The sequence below is a fragment of the Xiphias gladius genome, chromosome 21, assembly GCF_016859285.1.
Source record: "Xiphias gladius isolate SHS-SW01 ecotype Sanya breed wild chromosome 21, ASM1685928v1, whole genome shotgun sequence".
Taxonomy (NCBI): domain Eukaryota; kingdom Metazoa; phylum Chordata; class Actinopteri; order Istiophoriformes; family Xiphiidae; genus Xiphias; species Xiphias gladius.
Window position 1 is genome coordinate 7,808,137 of NC_053420.1, and position 12,423 is coordinate 7,820,559.

Genomic DNA, 12,423 nt, shown 5'->3' on the forward strand with positions numbered 1-12,423 from the left:
TTTCATGGCAGATGTGATTGTGCATCGCTTTTAATTAAATGGGGATGTTGCCATGGGTATGGGACTGCTGATTTAATATCAATAATCATGGACTTACATGTGAATAAATGGCAAAATATTTTGGCTCCCCAGTAAGCATCGAGTAAGGACAGAGAGGCTTTTGGTTGCCTGTGTGCCACTTTCCTGTGTAATCCCTGAAAATGGACTCCAATTCATCCCTACCACTAACACAAATTATGAATAATACACTGCCCTGACTGCTGCAGGAAAATTACAGATTCAAGTGTACAAAAATAACCCTCGTAAAGCAAAGGCTGATTTTGACCTTTTATAAGAGACTGACTCTCTGGGAATGTGATGGAAATGGAATATAGATTGAAAATGTTGCCTAGTCTTGAAACATCAGGTTCAACGAGTGAAATCGAGGGAATGTGAATGCAATGCTGCCTAAAAAATAAAACTGTTGTATCTATTTTATATGGCAATGGGTGAAATACTGAAACGGGCATTGAACTATGCAATCCACTTTCGTCACATGCCAAAGAATAAAGCTTGTTCCGATTAATTTTGGAAAGGGAAAAAGCACTTGGTTCATGCAGTACTGTAAGTCATCCTGGAACGAAACTGTATCAACATGCAAATTATACCAAGCGCTGATTTTCTGCTATTGTTGGGGCTGCTATTTTAGTTCAGATGTCACATCAGGCTTATGCAGCCTTCAGAGAAGCAACAATCACACAGTGCAGTCACAATGATGACGAAATTCTCATTACAAAGTAATAAAACATCTTAAGTAACCGGGCATTTACAAAAGTTTAAAAAAAAGTAATAATAATAACAATGGCTACACGTGGATAGCTTAGACATTTATTCATGTAGCTTTTAAATTAGGCATTGCACAATAGCCACTTTCATATCTGCAAACAAGAGCTTAACAATCAATCAAATCATGTACACACTGGCTGGCTGTTCAACAAGAGACCAAACAAGATCAAGAAAAAGCTCACGGTAAAGCATTACATTCTTTACTTGCTTACAAGTTCCACTGAAACACGACGAATGATTTGACCTGTTTTCACTGCCCGGCACCACGTCAGATTTCCGAAAAAGACCAAGATAAATCTAGTACAACATATTATCATTCAGATCAAATTTGTTTGTCCCACTGGGTTCACTCTATAAGGCATACAGCAGTTACAGCATAAGACAGCAGTTGGAATATACAGGCACTTTTGACCAACATTATCCATAGTAACAAAAAAAAAAACAAGTAATATCAAAGAATACTGTACAAACAAGCTCTTTAATGACATGTAATACGTTCAAAGGAATGGTTCAGCATTGTGAGAAAGCCATTTTCTTGGCGAGAGTTAGATGAGAACATCAACACCACTCTCACATCTGTATAGTAAATATGAAATTGGAACTAGCAGACTGGAAACATGGGGAAGCAGCTAGCCAGGCTCTGTCCAAGGGTACAAAAGAGATGCACCCAACAGCGCCTTTAAAGCTCACTTATTAACTACTTACAGTATAACTAGTTTGTTTCATCTGTACAAAAACGAAAGTGTGAAAACGTTGCAGTTTTACAGAAGGTTATGTGCTGGATTATTTCTTGGCCCTGTAAAATTGCAGCTAGTCATTGTTAAACTTCTTGGGTTTTTTACAAATCGAATAAATGAGATACGCATTAACATCTTAATTAGTGAGCGTTAGAGCTGCTGGAAGGTGGATTTTTGTACCTCTGGACAGAGTCGGGCGGGTAGATTCCCCCTATTTCCCGTCTTTATGCAGCTTTATGCTAAGCTAAGATGCTGGCTCCAGCTTCATACTGCATGGACCGATTTGAGCGTTGTATCCATCTTCTCCACAAACTCTCAGCAAGAAAGTCAATAAGCGCATTACACAAAATGTCACGCTCCTCCTTTGAAGCAGCTCGGGATCAGCTGCTTGATAGCTTATTCAAATCAAATCTCAATTAGAACACAGAGGTCTTGCAAGTCGTCTCTTCACATTCATATGTAAGGATTGCAGTGTCCACGCTCAGTGTCATGTTAGGAGACAGCAAAGGGATGAAAGCATTAGAGTCCTTAGCCTCAGCCTGAGCTCTGGAACTCGAGACAGAGGGTTCCAATAAGATTTTGGGGAAGGGCGGCGAGTCCTTGACAGAGCTGTTGTCCTCCGTCTGGGAGCACACAAGTTCGCGGAAACACTCCCTGAACCTTGTGGAGAGCAGGCTGTAGATGACAGGATTGACCGCAGAGCTGAGGTAGAAGAGGACACCCGACAGGATGTGGACGTACTGATAAATATTGTGCATCAAGTCGGTCCACTGGCTGATGGAACTCCACAGGAGCCGCTCGATGTGGAAGGGCGCCCAGCAGACTCCGAACACAGCCACCACAATTGCTAGAGGATCAGGCCAGAGAGAAAGCAGACTGCTTAAAAAGGTTTTATTCATTACAGGTTCGACAGTTTTCTTTCTTATTGCTCCTCTTCCATGTTATTTATTACTTCAATGTATTTTTGATGACACTTTCCCCTTTACTAGGAAGCTGTTCAGATGGAAAGAGAAGATGTAACATGCTAAAAAACATCACCCCAGATTAAATATTTGTTTTACTCCATTTATTTGACAGCTCTACTTACTAGTTACTTTTCAGATTAAGATTTTAAAGAAAACAAAACAGGATGGGCTTATTGAATATTCTGCATAGTTAAATATTACACCAGTGGTTCCCAACCTTTTTGACTTGTGCACTCTTATAAAAAAGCAGTTTTTGGTTGAAAGATTGCTCAATAACCTTCTAAATTTAAATAACTGTTATTGGTCCAAAGAGGTCAAATTATTCGTTATTTTACCAAAAAAGCAAAGATTAGAGAATCATTTTTAAAAAAATGTGTACAGACTTGTGGAGCAGAACTTCTGCTTTTTCTTCTGTCCCACCCCATTCGCCCCGTAGCTTAGGAAACCACTAAGATAAACTATCTAACTGTATATAGAGTAGTACTGATGATGTTTTTAAAAGAAAATAAATCAAAAAAATCTTGGAAGATGGAAATTCAGTGTGCCATTACCATTACTCCCATTACTCGGCAAATGTTGCATATTGTCACAGTCCGCTATCTGCAAAAGACAAACCCACAATATATGCCCCCAAAATCCCCAAATATAATTTAAAAGCCTGTGTCGAATAAAATTTGGAAGATTTCGTAATGTACACTTACTTAGACAGGATAAAAGGTGGGATAATATTATCCCATCAAATTTCTGTCATATGGCATGAAAGGTAGTTCTGAACACAAAGTCACGCTTATGTAAGAAGTGTAGGTGTAGAAAAAAAACTTGAGTATTTTCTTGTCATTTCATTCATAACCATTTGTAAATGTGTCCCTCTGAGCAGCAGATGATGGCTGACAACGTTTGGTGGTTGGAGCACTCTCACATCCCTCTCCTGGTGATCCATGAATAATGGTCGCACTGATGGAGGTTCAACAGATGCAGGCCGTTTACGACGGTGGACATACGTACGGCATCCAACTAACCGACATGGCTTTCTTTCGGAAGCTTGGTGGCAATCCCCGCGCTGACAAGATATCAATGATTTGAGAGCGGCAAACATCTGATGCTTAGTTTCTCTTTTCCCAACGACAGAGTTTGTGATATTTTTCTGTCAAAACCCTTAACACAGTTGTTGTTTTTTTTTCACTTTTTCCCCCTTAAGTAGTGCTGGACGTTTGGATAAATCGTCTTATTCCACAATGTTTTCGACAGTATCACATTTATATTCTGTATCATCTTGTTCCAGCTCTTTGTTGAAGCTATATGATGTTTACACTTAGTGAAATATTCAGACCCGTGAGTCCATGTTTTTTTTTTTATGGCTGCACCATAAATGCACCAGACATCAATAATGAATATTCTAGATATCTTTTGCATAATTTTATACACATTTCAGCCTGATATGTTTCATATGTTTGATCTGTGAGTGTGAATAATGTTTGGCTGCATGAGTTTATACTAACTGAACCAAATCTTCAAATCTTGAAGCTGCTATAATCAATATTTGTATATTAACAATGGGTCAGGTGACTACATGTACTGTACGTGTACCTCACTAGTAGCGAAAAACCTCCAGAGAATTATCACCCAACCCTGCAGTTTCCCACAGCTCCGTGGATTGTTTTTTAGTCATTTCAGCGTATTGTTTTGGTTTTAACAGCCCACTTAACTACTTTTGTTCACTCTAACCCCTCTCATGAGAGTTATTTCTAGGCACAGTTGGTGGCTGTGTTCAGCCAAAAAAACCTTTAAAACTCCAGTGTGCACTACCAGTCCAGCACCAAAGCGGCAGACAGACAGTCAGTGATTATCTGGCGGAGACAGTGAAGCATTTAGCGTCTAAAAGGGCCAATGTTTTCCTCAGTGGAGCTAGTGGAGAGAAGACTAGAGCTAGTAGAAGAAAGAATGTACTGGACTTACATTCATCACAAAATGGCACCAAATGAATGCTCATGTTTCCCCTGTGTCTGGTGGGAATTAGTAAATAAGCAACTGTTTGCCAACACAGTCACCACATCAACTTTATAAGCTGACATTAAGTCAGTGGCCGAGTCGAGTGGCCAAAAAATCCATAATGCAGGTTGAAGTGTTTCTCTATAACATAACACTATATTGCATTTATTGTACAGTGTATTCTGAGCATCTTTCGCACAGAAAATTCCTTACCAGTTATTTCATACCTAATATGCGTGACTAAATAATTATTAGGAATACCGCTGAGGTAAACCGTGAAATGTGCCTGAAAGCTCCAGAAAAGAAAACAATCACGCAAGCAGTCCTTTATCGGTCGAAATCATCAGTTATGAATTCAAAACCTCCAAATCTGAAGCTTGGTCAGGACCGTTCAGTATGAGTGTATTTTGATCAGATTAGATCATCAATGGCATCTCCCTGGCAATATAAGCAAACAACCCTAGAATTTAATCGTTATTTTGTTAAATTCTCACTGTTTCGAGAAAAAAAAAACCTGGCCTCACCTTATTCATGCAGATCTCTGCCAGCCTCCAACAAGTGAGATGAGCACAGACGAAAACGTGAATAGAGAAACATCTCACCTGAAAGTACCAGGATTGCTCTAACCTTGGAAGATAATACTGTGTTCATGTTGGGTTCCGTCAACTTAAAGTAAGAAGCTGATTGTTTCGAATGAACCCTGTCGTACAAACAAAAAAATGATTTACAAAAAGTGGCGGGATGGACTGTATACTGTAAGAACTGTACTACCATTGTAGATGATAAGTCATTAAGCCCCAAAGCTTAGAGGAAGTAATGAAGTAACAGGATCCCCTTCAGAATACAAATGATCCGTACAAAGCATTGACAATCCCCTGTCAGTATATTCTTTGTGTTTTGCTCCGGTTTTGTCTTTTGGAACATGTCTTGGCATGGATTGCGCAGATTAAAGGGGATCTGGTTTTAAATGATAGCAGCCTGTCATTTTTCTGAAGAAAGGAAAAAAAAAAAAAAACTCACAGAGCATCTTGATGACCTGCTTCCTGCGCCTGTCCTCCACGCTGATCTTCCTCCGAACGCTGCTGCTACAGTTCTTTCCCAGGCTCCCGCTGGAATGGTGTCTTTCCCTGCCCAAATGAAGCCCCATCACCAGGTACAGCATGCTAATCACCATCATGGGTACAAAATAGAAGCACACAGTGGTGATCTGCATTACCAAGTTATAGATCCACAGGGGCTTCAGCACCGTGCATGTGGCCGACTCCTCCATTCTCTCTGGCAGGTAGAAGATGCCATGCAGCGAGGTGTTGGGGATGGCACAGATCATCGACACCACCCACACGATGGTGATGACCTGCTTGGCGTGCTGATTAGTCGACAGGTATCGTGTTTTGAGCGGATGCACCACGGCGATGTACCTCTCCACGCTCAGAGCTGTCACGTTGAGGATTGAGGCGAAGCAGACTGTCTCAAAGAGGAAGGTCTTGAAGTAGCAGCCCCCCTCGCCGAAGGGGAACGGGTAGTTCTGCCACAGTTCGTAAATCTCCAGGGGCATCCCGAACAAAAGCACGAGGAGGTCCGACGCGGCCAGGCTCACCAGGTAGAGGTTGGTGGGGTTACGCATCTTCTTGTGTTTTGCTATCACGGCGCATGTGAGCAGATTTCCAGACAAGCCAGTGAGGAAGATGAGGAGGTAAACACTGGTCACTGGGAGGAAGAAGGGAGATTGTTTCGGACCCAGGATTTCAAAGAGGTTGACCTCAGTGAATTGGTCGTTGCTGTAATTCCCAGTGCCGTTTAGCGGAACACTGGTATTGTGGAACGGTCTGGATACGTTTGAAGAGGAGCCCTGCATAGACAGCTCCATTTCAGAGAGGAAAGCTGGAGAAAAACCAGGAGATGTCAACACATCCTGTGCCATATCTGGGTTCATTCAACACCGGGGACCTGCTATAGACAGAAAAAAAGACGCATGAACTGAAAAGTGCTGCCTTTGATTAACGACCCCGGGATGATGCCTATTGGGGGTCAAACTTCAGTTTAGCATTTCTTGTTGTTTCATAAATCCCTTTCCAATTAAAAGTATGTGATTCATACATTCCCAGAATTAAAATGGAGGATCATTTTAACCAAACTAGTATGACTAGGGCTGCAATTTAAGATTAAGATGATCTGATGATTATTTTCTTGATTAATTAATAAATTGTTTTGCCTATAAAATGTCAAAAAGAAAGGAAAAATTCAAATTCGTTGTTTTATCCGACCACCAAAAGTGTTCAGTTTAAAATCCTAAATGATTAAAAAAGCAGCAAATCTGAGAAGCTGAAAAAAAAGAGAATGTTTGGCCTTTTTTTTTTTGACTGAAATGATTATCAAAATAGTTTCTGATTAATGTCATGTGCATCTGCTAATCCATTAATCGACTAATTGTTTCCACTCCATAGTCCCACTTAGGAGTTTGGCATCCCAACCGTTTAAAACAACAATTGATGCTTCATTTTTCATAGCAAAATTAATCTTATAACGTCAGGACCACCTGGTGCAGAAGGCATTAATCCTGATAATCAAAACACACTCTGAATGTGTTTACCATGCAGAGCACACACGGATTTATTTATCCCAAAGTTGCATAAAGGAAAATTATTTCCACTTGTACGTTTTGGAACATAAGCTACATAGACCGTGAGCTCAAGTAAGCAGTTATGCACAGCTCACAGCCTATAATGAGACTATAAACTGCAGCAATGACGGAAACCTGATTTTCACCAAATTGTCATTTTCTCTCCAGGACATCAGTGACTCCTGGATGTCAAAAGACATTTTCTGTCGATCATGGATGGTGAGGAAACAATTTAGTGGGAGGAAAAACAAGAAAACAAACCAAAAAAAAAAACAAACAAATAATAATAATAAAAAAAAAAACCCAAATTGGTCTCGCATCGATGCGGCCGATTCGTCATGTGGGTGGAGGAATATTGCTCTCACCGCCGCACTAATATGGCTCCAGTCACTGTCATCAACTGGTGCCTGCTGTGGATAATTGGCATGACACACACCGCACCGAAGGATGCTAAGGACTTCCTCCACAAGGTTAATTATGTCGCCGCGTCTCACGCATCACCCCGAAGATCACAGGTTACAAGTGACAAGTCCGGTATGAGCTGCGTTGCTGGACGTTACCTTAAAAGACACTATAATGTTCCTCTAATGTTAGAACCTGCCTGCGAGGTGACAGTGACATTAGACGGCAGTTAGATTGGTAACTTTAAAAAAAACTGCATGTAAAATGTTTAATATTACTTTATTATTATTATTATTAGGGAATCGAGGTTAAACATCAAACACCAGTTGTGCTTTTTGAAATACTTCAGTCAAAAAGCAAATAAAAATGTAAATACAACGACAATATGAAGGATATTTTAAACTTGTCAGAGGCCTATAAGTTATTTTTCAAAAAAAAAAAAATTACAATGATTTGATCAATTCCTCTTTTATCTATTTACAATAGGATTCAATCCTCACCTTAACGCTGCTGCTCTGCGCGCCGCTTCCCAAAACGCGCTCCCCGTGCGGTCATGCCTGGAGAGGCGGTGACACACAGCGCAAAGCGGGCAAAAATAGAGAAACGTGAGTAAAGACGGCGAGAGTTGGTGGAGGCGTGTCGGGTCGAGGCAGAGACCGACGGGAGGACCGTGACTGCGCTGCGGCCACGTCCCATTCAGGCAGGGATTAAACTGCTGAGACTTAGAGAAGAGGGGGAGAGAGAGGCAGGGAGAGAGAGGGAGAGAGAGGGAGAGAGAGGGGGGGGGGCTCATGAGAACACGTATTTTTCCTAATTTGTCTGGGAGGGCATAAGCTTTCATTCACAAAACAAACAAAACAAAACAAAAAACAAAAAAAGAAATAAGTGAATGAAGAATACATTAATCACATTACAGACGTGAAATGCTGCAGCTAATTCAAGTGTAATTAGATTTCGCCACAGGAATACTAAAACACTGTAGGTGTTTTGTTTTTGTTTTTCTGTTCTTTGTTACGTCTTGATAAAATATTGTTATGTGGGAAACATTAGGGGCTGTACAGAAATGATTAAGGGGTGATGGGAAGTCGGTGGGGGGGGGGTAATGTGTTTTAATTTTTCTGGAAGAAAGGTTGTCTATATTTTTTTGGGGGGGGGGCAGAATTACTGCCAGGTCAGACAGGTTTTGCTTGCTGTAATCCTTCCTCCTGTCTAAAATGTCCCCTCCGTGGGTACGACCTCCTACCTCTGGGGCACAAATCCATAGTCGTTCTGTACGAAGATACATTCCCAGGTTTACCTGAAGTTAATAAGAGGCTTCAACGGTCTGCGTTTGCAGTCTTTTAGTATATGTGGTATATGTGCTACTGCCCCTGCACCGCAGTAGGCGGCAAGAAAACGAGGGGGGGAAAAAACGCACACAGGGAACTGCGAGTGAGGATTTTGTTTTTTTCCGTCACTCACGCTGGAAACACATTAGGAAGGGATCTCTGAATGGCCAGCATGAAAAGAAGGGAGTTGCTTTAAAGAAAGCAAAACCGGTTTCAATGCTCATATGGGCACATGACTGTTGGCTTAAGAAAGGAGTTGAAAAATGGTGAGCCTCTCCTTTAAATTAGCACAAGCCTGTGGACACACCTGCTTTGCCAAAACCGGCGATCCAGCCTTGCCCGAGCGCCCTCCAGACGTGACCTTGGCTCCCCTCAGGATCTCCAGGGACTCCCCCTGGGACCGGACTCTCCCCGCTCTCACTGCAGTTCGTGGACTCCCGCGTTTCATGAAGGCTGCTGGGAAGAGTTCTGCGGAGAGTGAGCCCTGTGTGTCCTCTGGTAGGAGTGATTGGACGTACACAAGACATATTCCAGGGTTGCATTTGAATATTAAACTGGCTGTATCAAAATGTCATACTACAGTGGCCTCCATCCAATGCAGGCTGCAAAATGCCGTAAGCCTCGTAGTATCTAGTTTGCAAAGTCATTGGGAGAGGAAGACAGGCTTATTTGTAACATAGCTGCAATTGAACCAAATAACCACGATTAAACCTGATATCCATAATGCTCTATAAACAATAAATTCTTAATAAACCCATCTGTCGGCTGGAGTACTGTACTCCAGCCAACAAATGTCATGATCCATTTTACGTTCTACTGTTGCACAGCATCTGTAGATCCTGTGAGACGGCATCTGGCTTTTCAGCAAATGCCCCAAAACTTGAACACAACAGACCGACGTTGGTTTTCTGTTTCAAACCAATTCAGTGTCAATATTGGGGGTTTTTTTTTTGTTTTTGTTTCTTTTTGTTTTGATTCTATAACCTTGATCACATTTATCATTGTAACCATGACGACGAAGATCCTCTAGGCTTAACAAAGCACTCATTTTAACCGAGATCTTCCCCTAAACCTAAATAAACCTTTTGCATAGCATTGTCACGACGTGAAAAGGTTATTTATTTTCCAACAGTGATTTGTAACAGTTCATCTGTGGCCCATCTCCTGCCACCGTAGGGGGGCTAATTCAGGAAACGCTCGTATGGGTCATATCAGAGGGTGCGGACAAACAACCTATATAGGCTTTAGATTGGAGGACTCGGTGGAAAAATAGCCAACGCGCCGGAAGAGACAAATTCCATACAGTGTTTATATTTTCATACCCTAAAATCGACCATAAGAACAGTAGTATGGAACAGCCTGCACTAATCTGCAATGAATTCCTTTTTGGAAGCAGAAACAAATTGTGAACACACCCTTGACATATCATCACTTTTCAAGTTGATACGATGAACTTGTCAGCAAACAGTTGCCTAATTACACACCCAGCAGTAACGGAGCAACATTGTGCTGACGCCTTTCCTGCCAGCCACAGAGATGTTTGATTGTACCTGCTTTTTGGAAAACGTTTTTTTTTTTTTCAAGAGATTCAATTTGTAGTTTCACTTTCCCGAGTTTGTTCACGGCAAAAATCAGTACAGTTTCCTTATAGCATCTATCTTTTGTTTAACTGGGTAAATCTGTAGGAAAAAGCAGTTTTCCAAAGCTGATCTATGTGAGAACTGAAGAGAAATTAAATATGCCATCAGCGAAGAACCTCCACAACCCATATTCACAGAGTAACACTCTGTCTGGCTGAAAATTCATTGACAATGAGCCATTAACTGATACAGCCTTCGATTTTTTGTCCTCTTTTTGACAGCAAAAGTTACATGCACAAGTACTATCAATTCAGAAGCTTGCATTTAAACTGTCGTTACCTTGGTTTGGAATCAAATTTAACCGCCACCCCCCCCTTGAAAACATAACGTGCACTAGTCTGCTCTTTCAACATTTTGGTGTCCATTTTAAAAAAGATTTAAACTGCTGCATTTCTGTGTGTATAATTGTTCAGACTGCATCAATGAAGAGCGAATGACCCACTTACTTCAAATCATTTCTCCTTAAAGACTATTTTTTTAAGCTGTACACCAAAAGTTGTGATTCTTATTAGTATTCAGCACTGGTATGGCTTCCCCCATTTTGCATGATGAGTACATCACGCCTTTCTTATTAAAGTCTGTTTTCTCAAAGTACAAGCCAGAAAAACGCTTGTCTATGCCTTTTTTTTAAATCCGTACCTCCGCATGCTTTTTTATTAATTCCTTTAGTCATTGTCAGATACTCCCTCAAAGATATTTGTCTTGGTTTGTATTTAATGTGGCTCTAAATTGTTTATTCCCCCTTTTATAGTATTGGAGACCTACTTAATAGAGAGGAAGATTTCTGCAGCCTGGATTTCTGCCAATTGTTGTATAATCCGTGAAATCCCGAAATATAAATAACATAAAACACCAAAATATATGTAAAGTATATATACAGTGTTTGGCAGATGCTCCTCTCCACATCCACGTACAGTCCTGTTCAGAATTCATCAAATCACATGATAATTGACATTTGGTAGCGATCAGATAACCCCATTTATCTGCTGCCCATACGTGTAGAAACTGCTGCGGGGACTCAAGTTGTGTGCTGACATAGCAAGTTTGAAGTCATTCCCTAGAATAGGTTACTATTTAAACAGCGCACAAGTCTGAAGAGCATTACTTTCCTGACCATAAAAATGCGAGAGAAAGTGCTACGTGCGAGTTGGTGTGGAATACAGGGGGCTCTGCATACTGCCGCTGGGTGTATTGACACACAGGAAGCTGTGGAAGGGAGCACAGACGAGGGGTCAACATGGGAGTGTCTGAGCAGGTGTCCGATGCGTTCGTCAGCAAAGTAAGACCAGATTATTACCAACCATTCAATGCGGGCAGCCCGTGGCCTCAGACACCGACCACTACCGAAACAAGCTTTAAAAAACACTGGCACATTATCAGCTTTTATATTGATGCGGTAAACTTAGAAAACAGCTTCCTATTTACAGATCCAGTTGATGGGGATCAACATTATCATGCATCTGGAGAGTTTCTGTCCACCTGGTTTACTCTGGTCTCTACCAACCCCTGAGGGAAATACCTGGCTCTAAAAGCTCCACTCTGCTGAGCAGGTAGCGTACGTGCAGTGGGTTTTTGGCTGAAAATGACGGTATGACGTCGGTGAGAATGAACCAAAATAGCAAATATAAGATCAAAACAATGAGCTGGATGAATCTGTAAAGCTCCATTGCTGAGGTGAACTGCAAAATCCGGTTATAATTCTCTGTTGGTTCATCACTGCAAACTACACCTCTCACACACAGCAGTCCTGTGATCCATTGCTAGAATAAAACTATTGATTGTAGCTGTTTTACGGTTGGTCCTGCTCTACAACCTGATCTCGAGGCCTTGTCTTGTCTAGTTTAAAGATGTTCATTATTTAAGTTCTATGCTTTTTATGCTGTTATGCTGCATGTTTTTTAAATTAATGTGTTTTCA

The 12,423-nt window shown here is 41.2% G+C and overlaps 1 protein-coding gene across 1 annotated transcript; it reads right to left on the reverse strand.

The window, feature by feature from the left end:
* Positions 1–1,834: 1,834 nt before the first annotated feature.
* Positions 1,835–8,094, reverse strand: nmur3 (neuromedin U receptor 3). The gene is made up of 3 exons (XM_040115964.1): positions 8,039–8,094; positions 5,537–6,466; positions 1,835–2,409 (listed from the first exon to the last, which is right to left on the reverse strand). The coding sequence occupies exons 2-3, from the start codon at positions 6,447–6,449 to the stop codon at positions 1,979–1,981; spliced, it is 1,344 nt and encodes a 447-aa protein (XP_039971898.1). The 5' UTR covers positions 6,450–6,466; positions 8,039–8,094; the 3' UTR covers positions 1,835–1,978.
* Between the last annotated feature and the right edge of the window lie 4,329 nt (positions 8,095–12,423).

Excerpts from the sequence above, each read along its gene's own strand:
- nmur3 (XM_040115964.1), bottom strand. The coding sequence starts at position 6,449 with ATGAACCCAGATATGGCACAGGATGTGTTGACATCTCCTGGTTTTTCT. Across the intron at positions 2,410-5,536 it reads GCAGGTCATCAAGATGCTCT|CAATTGTGGTGGCTGTGTTC; the intron begins GTGAGTTTTTTT and ends CTGATCCTCTAG.